Source organism: Ranitomeya imitator, chromosome 3 (assembly GCF_032444005.1).
Source record: "Ranitomeya imitator isolate aRanImi1 chromosome 3, aRanImi1.pri, whole genome shotgun sequence".
NCBI lineage: Eukaryota > Metazoa > Chordata > Amphibia > Anura > Dendrobatidae > Ranitomeya > Ranitomeya imitator.
Genome location: NC_091284.1, coordinates 665,444,057 through 665,464,338, shown reverse-complemented (window position 1 = coordinate 665,464,338; position 20,282 = coordinate 665,444,057). Strand labels below are relative to the sequence as shown.

General features: G+C 43.0%; 1 protein-coding gene across 4 annotated transcripts in view; it reads left to right on the top strand.

The window, feature by feature from the left end:
* Positions 1-20,282, top strand: part of RCBTB2 (RCC1 and BTB domain containing protein 2) — a 125,498-nt gene that overhangs the window by 83,660 nt on the left and 21,556 nt on the right. For 3 of the 4 annotated variants that reach the window (XM_069758302.1, XM_069758299.1, XM_069758300.1), the window contains exons 8-10: positions 3,630-3,820; positions 4,019-4,145; positions 13,111-13,250. In XM_069758302.1, the coding sequence (XP_069614403.1) occupies positions 3,630-3,820; positions 4,019-4,145; positions 13,111-13,250 (458 nt within the window). Of the gene's footprint in view, positions 1-3,629; positions 3,821-4,018; positions 4,146-13,110; positions 13,251-13,918; positions 14,260-20,282 lie in introns of those variants that run through there. The other variant, XM_069758301.1, reaches the window with a different exon arrangement.

Below are 20,282 nucleotides of genomic sequence, written 5' to 3'. Positions count from 1 at the left end.
GCTGTGCTTCTTTTTAACTCCACATAAACTGACCTGCAGTTCGTGGTTCAAATCCACAGCGTGTCAATATCTTTCGGGTGCGCTGAGTTTTCATGCAATTTCCCCATAGACTTGCATTAGGTGCTGAAATTCCACTAGTAGAAAAACGCACATTTTGTTCTTGGTACGTTTCTGTGGCAAAAAGTCACATAATTCACACCTATAGTCTGTTAATAAAGTTTTGTTAAAACCAAATACCAGGAAGTATCAAAAACAAAGCATCTTTATTTAACCCCTTAATGACAGCCGATACGTCTTAACTGACCTGAGATATTAGAGAATAGCCTCCCCATACAGGTGACAATCCAGCAGCTGTCGGCTGTCCACTATAGCTGACAACTGCATCAGCGACGATCAGTGTTTGCACCGTCCATATCTGTTTAACCCCTTAGATGCTGCTGTAAATAGTGACTACATCATATAAATGGTTAGCAGAGTGTGGGAGCTTCCTCTTTATCCAAATTGGTGTCCTCAGTTCATGATTGTGTGGTCCTGATGTTTGCGATGGCAATTCACGTCCAAATAGCGGCCTTATAGTCTGACGGCTGTTGTAACCTGTTCAGAAGCTAGCGGCATTTAGGTGGTAAAAATACACATTTTCATTTCTGTCATACCACTTTGCATTAATTCCTGAAAAGCACCTGAAGGGTTAATAAACTACCTGACAGCATTTTTCAATATGTTAGGGGGTGCTGTTTTTAAAATGGTATCATGTTTGGGGTTTCCTGATATATGAGACCCCTAAAGTCACTTCAAACATGGATAAGTCCCTAAAAAAAAAAATACATTTTGTAAATTTCCTTGAAAAATTGCTGGTACATTTTTAAACCTCCTAAATTGCTAACAAAATAAAAGAACATTTTACAAATGGTGCTGATGTAAAGCCGACATGTGGGAAATGTTATTTATTAATGGTGTGCTGTGGTATGACCATCTGGATTAAAGGGATAATCATTCAAATTCTGAAAATTGCAAATTTAACATTTTTCTCAAATATTTGATTTTTTTTTTTTTTTTTATAAAAAAAAAAACACAAAACATATTGACCTAAATTTACCATTATCATAAAGTATGAGTCGTGAAAAAACAATCTCAAAATCACTGGGATTTGTTGAAGCGTTGAAGAGTTATTACCACATAAAGTGACACTGGTCAGATTTCAAAAATTTGGCTCCGTCACTAAGGGGTTAAAGCATGACACCAACAAGAGACAAAAACCACAGCGTCAAAAACTAGATAAAAATGTATGCTAAAAAACGCACAGAAAATGCAATGAAAAACCATAAATAACAACCTAATTAAAAACATTGATGCAGAAATTCTACAGCATCAAAAGCTCATTGTGGGAATGTAGGCTAAAAAGTGTTCAAACATAGAAGTGTTAGGCTATGGTCACAGGTTGCCTTTTTGCAGTGTTTTTTTAATGCAAATTTTCAGCTGTTTTTCACAGGACCAGCAAAGTCTCAGATTTCCGAAATTTCATGCACACCGCTTTTTTTTTTTCCCTGACTGTTTTGTCAGAGTTGCGTTTTTGCAAAATGCAGCATGTCCCTTCTTTCAGCGTTTTTCACCCATTGAAAGCATTGGATAGTGCAAAAATGCTACAAAATACGCAAGTGTCAGGCTTCAAAACCTGATGAAGTTGAAGCAATTTTTTCAAGAGACTACTGTACCCTGACCAAAGGCAGCACAAATGCTGCAAAAAAAACACGGCAACACTCAGGAAAACTTGCTCTTTTTTTTACGTTGTTCCTTTCACTGCCAAGAAAGCAGTTTTAGCCTGCAAAAGAAAAACTCCTCAAAAATGCAACGTGTGAACATAGCCTTAATAGTTTTTTTTCTTCTATTGATTAACAAAATGGGGGAGTGGCACCAGACTAGTCTCATCAATCCCTGTAGTCCCCAGCTGGATCTTCTAACTACTTTTCTCAAATGCTGAAGCGTTTCAGAGAACAATATACCTGGCTACAAGTGGTCAGCCACGCTCTGACTCATGCTGCCCGCAGTTTGGGCACTGTAAATCAGATGACTGTTTCTCTTTTAAGGCTGGGGTCACACTTAAGGTATGGAAAATCAGTCCGAGTCTCCCTGCCGAGAGTCGCACAAGTGTTCTCCGTATGGTCATCCGTGTGTAATGCGTTTGTAGTGCGATGATGAGATTTTCTCGCACCTATGTATCTGTATGACATGCATATGGCTTTACATTGCTCACTGCTTTTCCCCATTGAATTTTATAGCTCAATGGGCTGAAATGAGGAAAATGTGTGTGTATTTCTCACAAGTCACACTGATGGTCCGTGTGGTGTCCGAGTTTTTTCTCTCGCACTCATAGACTTGAATTGGCAAGACTCGGGTGATACATGTGTACAATCGCAGCATGCTGCTTTTTTACATGCACGCTGAATACGCCCGAGGAAAAAAAACAGTGATGTGAGCTGCACCATAGATTAACACTGGTTCGAGTGCTATGTGATGTTTTCTCACATAGCACTTGTCCGTATTATACGCTAGTGTGACCCCGGCCTAAGGAAGAAAAATGGTTGGAGTCCTGATCTCAATCCAATTGAAAATCTTTGGAGAGCGCTGAGCCCGCTATTGGGGTGGGGGGGGTGGGAGGGGGGATCGGTTTGAGGGGATGGACTCTGCAACATTCAAGAGCCTGAGAGAATTCAGGGGAAGAAACTCGGATGGCTGGTGGCTCATTGTTGCCAAAGGTTGTACAGCAAAGTATTAGGACAGCTCTAACAGTATTAGGACCGCTCTAAGTGCCCTCCCCAAATCTTCAGTTGTCTCATTGGTGAAAGACCTCAACCCTGATTCTCCTTATAGCCTAATAACAAAAAGCAACTGGAATAGTGAGAGAAGTTCAGAAGATGCTGCTTAGATTGTGATTTGTTGTTGGATAGTAAAAGGCTTTTTAAACTGGGCGAGTGCAATCGGTGTGAATTTATTGATTTTAATCTTTAAAGAAGTTGTCCACTGCTTGGACAACTTCTCATACCCTTCGCTTGCCCCCACAAGAAAAATGAAGCTTATACTCGCCTACCGTGGTGGCGCCAGCAGTCGCTCTCCCTGGGGCTCTCGTGTGATGTTGTGACATGTGATGCTGACCTTGCCTTCGGACAAATTGAACCTATATGACCACAAATAGTATACAATATTAATACGCCCGGCCACAATCCGACTAGACTGTTTCCGATGGACTCAATTCAAGTGTATTGCACGAGGCCAGTCTAGTCGGATTCTGGCATACCGCATACTTGTGGTCATGCGACCGCCGTTCCCGGAGCTGAGAATGCACACCCTGCGTGACTGCAGACTTGTTTTAAACTGGCCCCAGAGTAGTTAATTTTCATTAAAAGGGTTGTCCAAATACTTTGATTGCTATTATCTTTGCATCAATGAGGCAAAATAAAAAATGTATTCCTCTCTGCAACCACTGTACCATCATGTCGTCCTGTTGAATATGAAACATTGGGTGGCAGATCCGCTTTAAAGAGACACTGCTGTATTTTCTGATTCTTCATGTATTTGTAGGTGATAGTTTACAGCAGCATAATGTATCTTTATAATTCTGTTTTTCTCTTTAGAATAGTAGAAATTGCGGCATGCCACTCATCCCACACGTCAGCGGCTAAATCTCTGGGTGGTCAGGTATTTATGTGGGGGCAGTGCCGAGGACAAGCTGTCATCGCCCCTCATCTCACCCACTTCTCTTGCACCGATGATGTGTTTGCCTGCTTTTCCACCCCTGCTATAATGTGGCGCCTCCTTTCTGTAGGTGAGAAATCTTTACATATTAGATGGCTTCATAGTTTAACAGAAAGGAAACAGACGCTGAATATCTGTACTGATCTGCTGCTTGTTCCTTACTGGAAAAGCCCGAGAAATATCATAAATAAATGAAGATGTTCAGAAAATATTTGGTTTTAAACTGAAATTAAATAACTACCGTATATATATTTTATTTTCCCTGAAGAGCCGGATGAACACTTGACAGTAGCAGAATCTCTGAAGAAGGAATTTGACAATCCAGAGACTTCAGATTTAAAGTTCTTGGTGGATGAGAAATACATTAATGTGCACAAAGTCCTTCTTCAGATTAGGTAAGAATGAGATGACGTTGTCAGTAGAGATGAGCGAATGTTTCAATGTTCGCCGAATCTGCAATATTCGCCGATTAATTCATCGAACATTGCCGAAAGCCATTCACGTCAATGGGAGGCAAGAACAAACGCATGCACAACACTTTATAACGGCACCAGATGCTGCCAAAACACATCACATGAGGGATAGACACCAAGAAAGTGACCTCCATTCACCCACAGTATAAATTGTAGCATGGCACTCCAGCAATCAGCCAGGCATGAGGTATCTGGGTCTGGGACAGTATTTACAGCTTTCAGTTGAACGTCACAATAAGACGAGGTGGGTGAGGGATGAGTGTAGGGCCCCTTTGTTGGGAGCCCTAATACCACATGCAACACCTCTACCTGCTTTCATGCTGAGCCACACTCAGGTGGCACAAATATCAGTTTTGTAGACTACCATTGTCAGAAAAATGTAAGGATAGTAACACTGGTAGTGGAGGTCTGACTGTCTGTCTCGGAGGCTTACTGCTACAGGCAGCACGCATGAAGGAGGCCCAACCATGAGTGTTCACATTTCCAAAAATTATTGGCAGACACCACAGAACTAGCATCAATTTCACCACAATAGAAATAGTATAAAAGGGACCAACGGTTCTTCCACTACACCCAATGCAGCAGATGGACACCCAACCTGGAGTGTTCACATTTAACCCCTTCCCGACCCATGACGCCACGTAGGCGTCATGAAAGTCGGTGCCAATCCGACCCATGACGCCTATGTGGCGTCATGGAAAGATCGCGTCCCTGCAGATCGGGTGAAAGGATTAACTCCAATTTCACCCGATCTGCAGGGACAGGGGGAGTGGTAGTTTAGCCCAGGGTGGGTGGCTTCACCCCCCCCGTGGCTACGATCGCTCTGATTGGCAGTTTCACTTTCAACAGCCAATCAGAGCGATTTGTAATATTTCACCTATTATAACTGGGGAAATATTACAATCCAGCCATGGCCGATGCTGCAATATCATCGGCCATGGCTGGAAACACTAATGTGCCCCCACCCCACCGATTGCCCCCCCAAGCCACCGATCTGTCCGGTACACTGCTCCGGCTCCCCTCCGTCCTGTGCTCCGCTCCCCCCGTGCTCTTGTCCGCTCCCCCCGTGCTCCAATCACCCCCCCTGCACTCCGTTCCACACCCCCCGTGCTCCGTTCCACCCCCCCTGCTCCGTTCCACCCTCCCGTGCTCCGTTCCACCCCCCCGTGCTCCGTTCCACCCCCCCGTGCTCTGTTCCACCCCTCCCGCGCTCCGATCCACCCCCCCATGCTCCGATTTCCCCCCCCCCCCCCGTGCTCCCCCCGCCCCATCATACTTACCGATCCTGCCGGGGTCCGTCCGTCTTCTCCCTGGGCGCCGCCATCTTCCAAAATGGCGGGCGCATGCGCAGTGCGCCCGCCGAATCTGCCGGCCGGCAGATTCGTTCCAAAGTGCATTTTGATCACTGAGATATAATCTATCTCAGTGATCAAAATAAAAAAATAATAAATGACCCCCCCCCCCCCCCTTTGTCACCCCCATAGATAGGGACAATAAAAAAAATAAAGAATTTTTTTTTTCCACTAATGTTAGGTTAGAGTTAGGGGTAGGGGTAGGGTTTCGGTATGTGCACACGTATTCTGGTCCTCTGCGGATTTTTCTGCTGCGGATTTGATAAATCCGCAGTGCTAAACCGCTGCGGATTTATGGCGGATTTACCGCGTTTTTTCTGCACATTTCACTGCGGTTTTACAACTGCGATTTTCTATTTGAGCAGTTGTAAAACCGCTGCGGAATCCGCACAAAGAAGTGACATGCTGCGGAATGTAAACCGCTGCGTTTCCGTGCAGTTTTTCCGCAACATGTGTACAGCGATTTTTGTTTCCCATAGGTTTACATTGAACTGTAAACTCATGGGAAACTGCTGCGGATCCGCAGCGTTTTCCGCAGCGTGTGCACATACCTTTGGAATTAGGCTATGTGCACACGGTGCGGATTTGGCTGCGGATCCGCAGCGGATTGGCCGCTGCGGATTCGCAGCAGTGTTCCATCAGGTTTACAGTACCATGTAAACATATGGAAAACCAAATCCGCTGTGCCCATGGTGCGGAAAATACCGCACGGAAACGCTGTGTTGTATTTTCCGCAGCATGTCAATTCTTTGGCGGATTCCGCAGCGTTTTACACCTGTTTCTCAATAGGAATCCGCAGGTGAAATCCGCACAAAAAACACTGGAAATCCGCGGGTAAAACGCAGTGCCTTTTACCCGCGGATTTTTCAAAAATGATGCTGAAAAATCTCACACGAATCCGCAACGTGGGCACATAGCCTTAGGGTTAGGGTTGTGATTAGGGTTGTGATTAGGGTTATGGCTACAGTTGGGATTAGAGTTAGGGGTGTGTTGGGGTTAGTGTTGGAGGTAGAATTGAGGGGTTTCCACTGTTTAGGCACATCAGGGGTCTCCAAACGCAACATGGCGCCACCATTGATTCCAGCCAATCTCGTATTCAAAAATTCAAATGGTGCGCCCTCAATTCCGAGCCCCGACGTGTGCCCAAACAGTGGTTTACCCCCACATATGGGGTACCAGCATAGTCAAGATAAACTGCGAAACAATTACTGGGGTCCAATTTCTCCTGTTACCCTTGTGAAAATAAAAAAATGCTTGCTAAAACATCATTTTTGAGGAAAGAAAAATGATTTATTATTTTCACGGCTCTACATTGTAAACGTCTGTGAAGCACTTGGGGATTCAAAGTGCTCACGACATATCTAGAGAAGTTCCTTGGGGGGTCTAGTTTCTAAAATGGGGTCACTTGTGGGGGGTTTCTACTGTTTAGGCACACCAGGGGCTCTGCAAACGCAACGTGACGCCCGCAGACCATTCCATCAAAGTCTGCATTTCAAAAGTCACTACTTCCCTTCTGAGCCCCGACGTGTGCCCAAACAGTGGTTTACCTCCACACATGGGGTATCAGCGTACTCAGGAGAAACTGGACAACAACTTTTGGGGTCCAAGTTCTCCTGTAACCCTTGGGAAAATAAAAAATTCTGGGCTAAATAATTATTTTTGAGGAAAGAAAACGTATTTATTATTTTCACGGCTCTGCATTATAAACTTCTGTGAAGCACTTGGGGGTTCAAAGTGCTCACCACACATCTAGATAAGTTCCTTTCGGGGTCTAGTTTCCAAAATGGGGTCACTTGTGGGGGGTTTCTACTGTTTAGCCACATCAGGGGCTCTGCAAACGCAACGTGACGCCCACAGAGCATTCCATCAAAGTCTGCATTTCAAAACGTCACTACTTCACTTCCGAGCCCTGGCATGTGCCCAAACAGTGGTTTACCCCCACATATGGGGTATCAGCGTACTCAGGAGAAACTGGACAACAACTTTTGGGGTCAAATTTCTCCTGTTACCCTTGGGAAAATAAAAAAAATGGAAGGCTAAAAGATCATTTTTGAGAAAATAATTTTTTATTTTTATTTTCATGGCTCTGCGTTATAAACTTCTGTGAAGCACTTGGGGGTTCAAAGTGCTCACCACACATCTAGATTAGTTCCTTTGGGGGTCTAGTTTCCAAAATGGGGTCATTTCTGGGGGATCTCCAATGTTTAGGCACACAGGGGCTCTCCAAACGTGACATGGTGTCTGCTAATGATTGGAGCTAATTTTCCATTTAAAAAGCCAAATGGCGTGCCTTCCCTTCCGAGCCATGCCGTGCGCCCAAACAGTGGTTTACCCCCACATATGAGGTATCGGCGTACTCAGGACAAATTGGACAACAACTTTCGTGGTTCAGTTTCTCCTTTTACCATTGGGAAAATAAAAAAATTGTTGCTAAAAGATAATTTTTGTGACTAAAAAGTTAAATGTTCATTTTTTCCTTCCATGTTGCTTCTGCTGCTGTGAAGCACCTGAAGGGTTAATAAACTTCTTGAATGTGGTTTTGAGTACCTTGAGGGGTGCAGTTTTTAGAATGGTGTCACTTTTTGGGTATTTTCAGCCATATAGACCCCTCAAACTGACTTCAAATGTGAGGTGGTCCCTAAAAAAAATGGTTTTGTAAATTTCGTTGTAAAAATGAGAAATCGCTGGTCAAATTTTAACCCTTAACTTCCTAGCCAAAAAAAATTTTGTTTCCAAAATTGTGCTGATGCAAAGTATACATGTGGGAAATGTTATTTATTAGCTATTTTGTGTCACATAACTCTCTGGTTTAACAGAATAAAAATTCAAAATGTGAAAATTGCGAAATTTTCAAAATTTTCACCAAATTTTCGTTTTTATCACAAATAAACGCATAATTTATTGACCTAAATTTACCACTAACATGAAGCCCAATATGTCACGAAAAAAACAATCTCAGAACCGCTAGGATCCGTTGAAGCGTTCCTGAGTTATTACCTCATAAAGGGACACTGGTCAGAATTGCAAAAAACGGCAAGGTCTTTAAGGTCAAAATAGGCTGGGTCATGAAGGGGTTAAAGAAATGATAGCCTTACACCACAGATGTGGCATCAATTTCACCACAGTAGAAATAGTCTGATAGGGACCCACGGGTCTTTCACTACACCCAGTGATGCAGATGAACACCCTACAAGATGTGTTCACATTTAAAGAAATGAGGGTCTTACAACACAGAACTGGTATCAATTTCACCACAGTAGAAATAGTAAAATGTGAAAGGGTCCAAACCCTCCCTGATGGTATTGATATTTAGTTCTAGATACTCCTGCACCATACTCTCCATTTGTTCACCATGTGTAAGACTTGAACTCTTTTGTGCTGTTGCACGAGTTGGTCTAACAAAAAAGTGTCAAAGGACTCCCCGAAATTGATTCATCTACTTCCACCACTGCTGCTAATGTTTTGGTGTTCACGAATTGACGTGCCGGAGGTTGGCTTGGGGAAAAGCGTGTTTCGCTACTCCAGCATTCGTGGGTCACTTTCTAGGGTGTGAATCATCTGGCAAAATTTGGTTTTATAATGTGGATCTTATAAAGTGGAAATCGAGTAGCCAGCATTATTCTTAATTGTAACTATACGGGGATCATGTTGCAGATAGTGCAGCAAGAAGGCACTAATATGTTGGGCTCTACCAAGAGGTCCAAACCCATGCTGTGTTGGTTGCTGGGTAAAAATGAGACTTGTTTTCTCCGTCCCCTCCCGCCAACAACGTACAAAAGAGAGGGGAGGATTATCCTCTTCATCTGACAGTTGCTCGCCCATCACCTCTTCCTCCATTTGTTCCTCAGATCTTGCACCATCTATAAGTTTGTCTGTTATCACAAGCCACCCTCGATCGCAGTAATCCACTTTTTCTATTGGCACCCGCCTGTATGACTATCGTATTGAACTTAGAGACAATGTTATCCCTTCCGCATCCTCCTCTGCTTCCTCCTCTTCTTCTGGGACCACCATCTCCGCCCGTAGGCTATTCAGTCTGCTCCAGCTAATAGATGACCGGAATAGTGATGCTGATGACTGCGTAGTCAGCGCTGGCCATCTTAATAGCCATTTCAAAACTGTTCAGAAGGGTGCAGAGATCCTTAATCTGTGCCCACTTTGTGAACGTGATATGCGCCCATCCGTACTGCATTGGCCCAGGCTATACGACATGACATACTGCATCAGGTCTGCTTTCTACTGCCACAGTTGCTGCAACATGTGCAGAGTGGAATTCCACAATGTCGGCACATCACATATCAACCTGTTAACTGTCATTGACATGGACCTCAATATCTATGCAAGTCGATGAGCAGGGGGGGTGCGAAATGTTAAATATAGAGGTTTGTCCTGCAAACCTTGGGGATTCCAAGACTTGTGGAGCAGCGCCTGTCCCCACAGCCACCAGAGTCACCCAGTGCCCAGTCAGCGAGATGTAACACCCTTGGCCATGCTTACTCGTCCAAGTGTCTGTGGTGAAATGTACCCTGGCAGAGAATTTGTGAAGAAACAGGAGATGTCTGCGACATGCTGGTGTAGCGCAGGCACAGCTTTCTTAGAAAAGTAATGGCAATTAGGCAGTTGGTGCTGGGGGACTGTGACAGCCATCAGCTTTCGGAAACAGTCTGTATCTACCAGGCTTAAAGGCTGCATTTCTGTGGCTAAGAAATTGGAGATGGTGGAGTTCAACCTCTTAGCTTTGTCTTGAGTGGGAGGAAACAATCTTTTACGTGACCACAACTGCAGAACAATGGGCTGGTGCAGGCAGAGGTGTTACTGTGGATTGAGAAACTTGTAGTGTGCTCATTCTGAGATCGGTCAAAAACAGCAGGTATGTCCGCTTCCATTATAGCTGAAGACGGCCCCTCTGTCAGCGTGAATGGAGCGGGTAAAGAACCCGATGTTTTGTAGTCGAAGACTTCCATCTCAATAGTTGGAACGGTAACAAGAGGAGGAAGAAGAAGAAGTAGATGCGATTGATGGGGCGGCTGATGGTTGTTGAGGTCCGCTGCTCCACATTTTTGCGCAGTGGGATTCCCACAGTAAAGCATGTTGATTGCGCATGTGAAGGATCATACATGTAGTAGTCAAATTATTGCACTTTTTTTTTTACCTTGACCCAATGTTTTTTTTTTTTTTTTGCAAATTTGGCAGATTACGTGAGGTGGCTCATCCTTTTAAGTGTCACAAAAGGCCCAGGCTAGGCAACCCTTGCTACCCCTGCGAGCTGCAGACCCACCGACGCTGCTAGTCACAGGCACAGTTGTGGCTGAGGATGCATCGCTCGTCGTGGCTGTCTCACTACGTGTCTGCGAAATATACCAACATAACCAACTCGTCTTCCTCCTCAGATGATTTACCTAGATGTGTATCTCTTTTATGTTAACGCCAACTGGGATCTAACACATCATCCTCTGTGTTATCACATTTCTTGCCATTGGAGTCACCCTCCTCTTCTTGCCCTGACAGCACAGTACAGTCAGTGTGAGCCTAAGATATGAGTCTCCTCATACTTTGGGCATTGTTGCAGATTTCCTCCTCTTGACTCTGCGAAGCGTTTGAGTACACTTCTGATGAACATGGCATAGAATGTGTGAACAACTCTTCACCCCCAACTAACTAGCTAAAATCTTGCTGTTAATAGTGGCAGCGTCAGGAGCAGCCTCTCTGCACTGTTACAAGATGTCAAAATGTGGCTAAAACAAGATGTCCGCTATTTATATGGAGAGGGACATGTGATTTCAGTAGCCAATGATGCAAGCTGTTATGTTAGGACATTGTGGGCATTTCCTGCACCCTGATTGGCTAGCTGCAATGTGCACACAAAGTTAGGAAAAAAGACGTTACAAGAACGCCACGCCTCTGAGCTCTGCAACGCCCTCCGATCATCAAACATGTACCAAACGCTCATGATACACCACCATTATCGTTGCTAAAGTGCTGAAAATATTTTTGTGGTAACGCAAAGATTTCCCAACACTTTTACCGAATGTTACAGATTTTATAAAAATTTTGCTCTGGTTTCCGATCATGAATCTGAATGTGCCATATTCGTGCCGAATTTATGTTTGGCGATCGTTTTCCAAACAAATTCGCTCATCACTAGTTGTCAGGCGCACGTACAATGGTGTTCAAAAGTCCTGCAAAGGCGTGAAGAAAACTATGTTTCATACTTCTGCATCTCTACAGTGAAACTGGTGGAACATATGTTTTTGAAATCCCTCATTGTATGCCATACTCATTTTTGAATGTCCCAAGTGTGTAAATTGTTATGGCATGCGCATTTTTGATTTTTTTTTACAGCATAACCATACCTACACCAGTACAGTGTGTAGAATGGTGAACAGGTTTCTAAGTTCATTCACTTCCAATGCAAGTTCACACAGACTTAAATTTTACTTTTTAAGATTTATTATTTTTTACGGTATTTAATTCAGAGTGTTAAGCAGAAGGCAGCATTTTCTTATTAAGGATGTCTATGTATTTTTGTGCATTAACCATACCCTCCACAATATGAAGCTTCCAACACCATTGGCTGCCATACAGCCCCAGACCCAGGCTTGTTCTCTTCATGTGGGAACCTTCTCACATAAGACTTGCCATCATTTCCTAGAATGCAAAAAGTGCTTTCATCACTAAATAGCACTTTTTCCCACTCCTCCTTCCTCCATTTTAAATATTTCAATGCCCACAGTTTTCGCCTTTGTCTGGCTGTCATCAATGGCTTCTTTCGGGCCTTGCACCCTCTCAATCCTGCTTCCAAACATCTCTTCCTAACAGTTGATGTTGCTACCTCAATATTGCACTTTTCTTGCCATTCTCGCAGAAGCTGAGGAGAGGTGAGCTTTCGATTGGCAAGGGATGTTGTTATCAGTACTCTATCCTCCCGTTTAGTTGACTTTCTGGGCCGACCAGATCTGGGCCTGTCCTGGGTAATTCCAAGCTGCTTATGTTTCTGCAAAATTCTTACGATTGTACTCTGATTACAGCCGACCTTCCTTGCGATCTGGGGGCCAGTATAACCCTCTTCATGTAGCACCACAACTCGTACACGATCCTCCGCTGACAAAAATCTGAAGGCTCCCATCATAAAACTCTACAGTATGATTCACTAGATAGACCAACAGATAAAACAAACAAACAAAGCAACAGATGTGATGCAATGTGATTTCCTGCCATACCAGGTTATGATTGGTCACAAGAACCTCATCTGTGATTGGCTAATTTTGGATCTGAAGCTGTACAATATTTAGTTCTGCTTTCAATTCCCATATTGTTGCAATAATTTCAGGCAAAACTGCTTCAAAAGCTAAAAATATTACAGGGAGAGAATGCAAAATTGTATTCTGAACAAAACCATATATAATATGTCATATTAGCATCGAAGATATTCGACAGAAAACATTTAAAACCAATTTATCCTATGCAGGACTTTTGACCACCACTGTATATAGATTCGGGATTGTACGTTTTAATCTTTATTTTCTCTCCTATAGATGTCAACATTTTCGTTCATTTTTACAAGACAGCAATGAAGATGTAATTGAAATGAACCAATTTTCTTATCCAGTGTTTCGCGCCTTCCTAGAGTATCTGTACACTGATAATATCAGCATTTCTTCAGAGGATGCCATTGGTAAGTATTCATGTGGTGGTGGTGCCACTAAATAACTAAGCTATAAGCCACAAATTGCATTTATTTGTCTTTAGTTATAGTGTAACTGTCACTGTATAAAACGTTTTTATATATTTGTGCTCTGAATAGTGTTGCTGATCGGTAGTGATCCAGGTCCTTAGACCCGCATCAATTGTTTTAAATACCACTCTGAAGTCATGCATGAGTTGTGGGCAGAGCAGTGTACGGGCTCAGTAGGTAGTCTATGGGTCAGGGCATAGTTCTGAGAGAGTGAATGTACAGGCCCATATACGTACAATAGAGCTGCAAACCTGAGAGTGGTGTTTTTACCAATCTGTGGGAGTCTTGGCAGTTTATCACCACATCTTCCTTCCTGACTTCTGTACACTGAGCTAACTGAGAAATGTGTATACAGTTTATAAAACCACTAACAGTGCTTAAAGGTTACACTGAAAGATTATCGAGAACAAGCGTCATTATATCTATCTATATATACACACAGTACAGACCAAAAGTTTGGACACCTTCTCATTTAAAGATTTTTCTGTATTTTCATGACTGAAAATTGTACATTCACACTGAAGGCATCAAAACTATGAATTAACACGTGGAATTATATACTTAACACAAAAAGTGTGAAACAACTGAAAAGATGTCTTATATTCTAGGTTCTTCAAAGGAGCCACCTTTTTGCTTTGACTGCTTTGTACACTCTTGGCATTCTCTTGATGAGCTTCAAGTGGTAGTCACCGGTAATGGTCTTCCAACAATCTTGAAGGAGTTCCCAGAGATGCTTAGCACTTGTTGGCCCTTTTGCCTTCACTCTGCGGTCCAGCTCACCTCAAAACCATCTCGCTACTTTGAAGAATCTAGAATATAAGACATATTTTCAGTGGTTTCACACTTTTTTTTGTTAAGTATATAATTCCACATTTTGTTAATTTATAGTTTTGATGCCTTCATTGTGAATTTACAATTTTCATAGCCATAAAAATACAGAAAAATCTTTAAATGAGAAGGTGTGTCCAAACTTTTGGTCTGTACTGTATATTATAATATAATTATTTTTTTCCTGGACTAATTAATCCCCAGTGCTAAAAGTTATCATATATGTAATTGACGCATCACTGTACAGAAAAAGGAAGTAAATGGTTGCCATACTGTAAGAGTGTAGAACACAAGAAAAACGTCTTGATGAACTTGGATTACTCCTTACGCCACTCTTTATAAGCCTTTTTAAGAATACTTTCTAGAATACTAAACTCTACTGTTACTATTAAACCTATTTTTTATTAATAAGAAAAAAAAAAAAAAAACACTCTTGAAGCCATTTCCGATTTGTCGAACCACATGGCCTACAGTTCCGAAAGTTTGGTTATAACATTGTTCTCCAGGTTCAGTAACCAATGAGTTTTGTTTATAGTTAGCGCAGGTGAAACTCACGCATTATCTACACAAAAGGGACAATGCAAAAGGGCTATAGCAATTGGTATGAGAGAAAAAAAATATATAGGTTCAAGCCACTTACTGTTTTTTTTGCCATAGATGGTTACGTGTAGAACCTGTTTTGAGGGTGTAGTGGGATCCAGAGTGGATAAAAATCAATGTTTTTTTTTTTTAAAAATAAAAAAAATCGGATTTTTTATTTATTTAAATCGGATTTTTTTCAAAAAACTGCTTTTTGAGGAAAATATTTTACCATCCAAAGGTTCTTCCATCATGAGATAAAGCTGAGTTGTTTAACTCAGTAGAATAAAGGCTGTATATGTGTAACATTCACAATGCCATGCTCTTCCAGAGGTTTCTGTAGGATTAGTGGGCAGTTTCTCTCCTATATTATCACAGACGCTCGCTTTACTTACGCAGTTCTCAAAACTGAATTTGACTCCGCAGAGGTCCCAGCCTCTTCTTCACGGCAAAAATGTTACAACATGAACAGAGTTGAGAAAAAACCTTAATCCTATTGTTCTACAAACCTATGAATACAGAATTAACTCCTTCAGTGCCAAGTCCAAGAAGTTAGACAATATGTTTCTGCTTGTTTGGAGTGGAATAGATCTGCACAACACAAGAAGAATGTGAATCTAAGTGTGAGGAGGAGGAAGGGCAAGCAGACAAGAAAATGAAAGTGAAACTTTGAGCACAATACTGCAGCATAGCCACAGACGGACAAGTCTGGATCTGTTTGTGTGTAAGATCTGAGGTTTATTACATTCTTTCCTTATAATGGCAGCAGGCCGTAAAAGAGACCCAGTTTGGGAATATTTTAATGAAGCTCCTTCGCCTATCGGTAAGGCAGGCATGCGTGCAAAATGCAAACGATGCAACAAAGAGATGCAAGGCCTGGTGGCGCGAATGAGGCAACATGATGAGAAGTGCGGTGATGAAGATGACCAAAGAAACACTTCTGAACAGGCAGGATCTTCAGGTTGGTAAACATTTTTATTGAATCCTATTTCTAAAGGCTGAACTGTCATGTGTGAGAAAAATTATATTTCTTATTATTACTGCATGTTACTGTCATTTGGTACAGTTATGAAGAAAAACAAATATTCCTTTTGGGGCAGGGGCAGTGATGTGTTGTGTACAATAAGCAGAAATTGTATAAACAATAAAATAACAGCATTGACTTTTTTTGTTTAGGGGAATTCATGGATTCTGGAAACTATCCACCTCCAAGATCACCATCATCCTGTTCTACAGTTTCAGAGTTATCCATCCAGGATAGTGCTTCATTAGCAGCATCATCATCATCAGACACCCACAGCCACATACCACCATCACCCAAAAGGAAGAAAAAACCTTTACCCCATAGATAGGTTTGCGATAAGAACTAGCAGATTAGAAAAAGAGTTGATTGATGAAAAAATTGCCCAGTTTATTTATGCAACGAACTCTTCTTTCCGTCTGACTGAGAACCCACATTTCATTAATATGTTTCAGTCACTGAGACCAGGATACAGTCCACCCAGCAGAGCTGATGTTGCAGGGAAACTGCTGGATCAAGTGTATGACAGAGAAATGGAGCAATGTGCAACAGCTCTGTAGGGTAAAATTGTTAACCTAAGTATTGATGGGTGGAGTAATGTCCACAATGATCCTATTGTATGTGCTTGTATAACAACAGAAGAAGGTAAAGTCTTCCTTGCACAAACAACTGATACGTCAGGAAATGCACACACCGCAGAATACTTACAAGAAGTGGCAGTAAAAGCTATAACGACATGTGAACAAAACTTCAAATGTCTAGTATGCAGTTTGGTCACTGACAATGCTGCAAACATATCCAAGATGAGAAGAGATTTAGAAGAGCAGGGAGGGAATACAAAGCTGCTAATAACATATGGTTGCAGTGCTCATTTGCTGCACCTCTTAGCCAAAGACTTAAGTGTTCCAGAAATAAAGGTTGTTGAAATTGCCAAATACTTCCGTAATAATCATTTTGCTGCAGCAGCTCTGAAAAGGATGGGTGGAACCAAGCTAACGCTCCCACAAGATGTTAGATGGAACTCTGTGGTGGACTGTTTTGAGCAGTATATCAAAAACTGGCCTATTCTGATGACACTTTGTGAAGAAAATCGAGATAAAATAGATGGCACTGTCACGGCCAAAATCCTCAACATTGGGCTTAAGAGAAATGTTGAACATATGCTGAGCTTCCTGAAACCCATCTCTTAAGCTTTAAACAAAATACAGAAAAATAGCTGTTTTATTGCGGATGCTGTTGAAATTTGGAAGGAACTGAGTGAACACTTAAAAACAGAACTACCCATGGACAGAATTAAATTACAAGCAGTAAACAAACGAATGGGACAAGCACTGACTCCAGCTCATTTTTTGGCAAATATTGTCAATATCCAATATCAGGGTCAAAACCTAAGTGCTGAGGAAGAGGAGTTAGCTATGACATGGGTATCCAGCAATCATCCATCTTTAATGCCAACTATAATAAACTTCAGAGCTAAGGGGGAACCATTCAAGAAATATATGTTTGCTGAAGATATTTTAAGGAAGGTCACACCAGTAAACTGGTGGAAGTCACTTAAGCGCTTGGATTTAGAGACTGTTCAAGTAATGATTTCACTTTTAACAGCAGTAGCTTCTTCTGCAGGCGTTGAAAGAATATTCTCTTCCTTTGGACTCATTCATTCTAAATTGAGAAATCGGTTGGGACCCAATAAAGCAGGAAAGCTTGTTTTTCTTTTCCAGATTATGAATAGGAACAAAGAAGAAGATGATGATGAAGATGACGACAAGTGAGCTACAGAGGACAGCAGGGACAGTAGTATTTAAGTTTTTCATGCGTCGGCTGGGCTGACCATCTAAGTTTCTTATAATATATAATAATATTATATACTATATATAATCCAAATTGGTTAACAAACATGGATGTTTGTTTAAGCAAATAACATGCTGTAATGTTATTGTTTCAGTTGAATAAATCTAGTTAAATTGTTATTAAGGTCAGGATTATTTTTCTCCTTCCTAAGTACAACAGAACAGTGGTGTCCATATATGAATGATTAACCCATTAAACTGGGGAGAAAAAAGTAATATAAAAAGTGATTCTAAAAATCTTCATCTACTTGCATGTTAACCCCTTCCCGACCCATGACGCCACGTAGGCGTCATGAAAGTCGGTGCCATTCCGACCCATGACGCCTATGCGGCGTCATGGAAAGATCGCATCCCTGCAGATCGGGTGAAAGGGTTAACTCCCATTTCACCCGATCTGCAGGGACAGGGGGAGTGGTAGTTTAGCCCAGGGGGGGTGGCTTCAGCCCCTCGTGGCTACGATTGCTCTGATTGGCTGTTGAAAGTGAAACTGCCAATCAGAGCGACTTGTAATATTTCACCTATTATAACGGGTGAAATATTACAATCCAGCCATGGCCGATGCTGAAATATCATCGGCCATGGCTGGAAATACTAGTGTGCCCCCACCCCACCCCACCGATCGCCCCCCCCAACCCTCCGATCTGGCCGGTACACTGCTCCGGCTCCCCTCCGTCCAGTGCTCCGCTCCCCCCCGTGCTCTTGTCCGCTCCCCCCGTGCTCCAATCACCCCCCCTGCACTCCGATCCACCCCCCCCCCGGTGCTCCGTTCCACCCCCCGTGCTCCGTTCCACGCCCCCCGTGCTCCGTTCCACCCCTCCCGCACTCCGATTCCCCCCCCCGTGGTCCCCCCCCACCCCATCATACTTACCGATCCAGCCGGGGTCCCGTCCGTCTTCTCCCTGGGCGCCGCCATCTTCCAAAATGGCGGGCGCATGCGCAGTGCGCCCGCCGAATCTGCCGGCCGGCAGATTCGTTCCAAAGTGCATTTTGATCACTGAGATAGATTATATCTCAGTGATCAAAATAAAAAAAATAATAAATGACCCCCCCCCTTTGTCACCCCCATAGGTAGGGACAATAAAAAAATAAAGAAATTTTTTTTTTTTCCACTAATGTTAGAATAGGGGTAGGGGTAGGGGTAGGGTTAGGGTTAGGGCTAGGGGTAGGGTTAGGGTTTCGGTATGTGCACACGTATTCTGGTCCTCTGCGGATTTTTCCGCTGCGGATTTGATAAATCCGCAGTGCTAAACCGCTGCGGATTTATGGCGGATTTACCGCGGTTTTTCTGCGCATTTCACTGCGGTTTTACAACTGCGATTTTCTATTTGAGCAGTTGTAAAACCGCTGCGGAATCCGCACAAAGAAGTGACATGCTGCGGAATGTAAACCGCTGCGTTTCCGTGCAGTTTTTCCGCAGCATGGGCACAGCAATTTTTGTTTCCCGTAGGTTTACATTGAACTGTAAACTCATGGGAAACAGCGTTTACCTTTAGAATTAGGCTATGTGCACACGGTGCGGATTTGGCTGCGGATCCGCAGCAGTGTTCAATCAGGTTTACAGTACCATGTAAACATATGAAAAACCAAATCCGCTGTGCCCATGGTGCGGAAAATACCGCGCGGAAACGCTGCGTTGTATTTTCCGCAGCATGTCAATTCTTTGTGCGGATTCCGCAGCGTTTTACACCTGTTCCTCAATAGGAATCCGCAGGTGAAATCCGCACAAAAAACACTGGAAATCCGCGGAAAATCCGCAGGTAAAACGCAGTGCCTTTTACCCGCGGATTTTTCAAAAATGGTGCGAAAATATCTCACACGAATCCGCAACGTGGGCACATAGCCTTAGGGTTAGGGTTGGAATAAGGGTTGTGGTTATGGTTAGGGGTGTGTTGGGGTTAGGGTTGTGGTTAGGGGTGTGTTGCGGTTAGGGTTGTGTTTAGGGTTATGGCTACAGTTGGGATTAGGGTTAGGGGTGTGTTGGGGTTAGTGTTGGAGGTAGAATTGAGGGGTTACCACTGTTTAGGCACATCAGGGGTCTCCAAACGCAACATGGCGCCACCATTGATTCCAGCCAATCTCGTATTCAAAAAGTCAAATGGTGCTCCCTCACTTCCGAGCCCTGACGTGTGCCCAAACAGTGGTTTACCCCCACATATGGGGTACCAGCATACTCAGGACAAACTGCGCAACAATTACTGGGGTCCAATTTCTCCTGTTACCCTTGTGAATCAAAAAAAATGCTTGCTAAAACATAATTTTTGAGGAAAGAAAAATGATTTTTATTTTCACGGCTCTGCGTTGTAAACGTCTGTGAAGCACTTGGGGGTTCAAAGTGCTCACCACACATCTAGATAAGTTCCTTTCGGGGTCTAGTTTCCAAAATGGGGTCACTTGTGGGGGGTTTCTACTGTTAAGCCACATCAGGGGCTCTGCAAACGCAACGTGACGCCCACAGAGCATTCCATCAAAGTCTGCATTTCAAAACGTCACTACTTCACTTCCGAGCCCCGGCATGTGCCCAAACAGTGATTTACCCCCACATATGGGGTATCATCGTACTCAGGAGAAACTGGACAACAACTTTTGGGGTCAAATTTCTCCTGTTACCCTTGGGAAAATAAAAAATTGCAGGCTAAAAGATCATTTTTGAGAAAAAATTTTTTTTTTTTTTTTTCATGGCTCTGCGTTATAAAC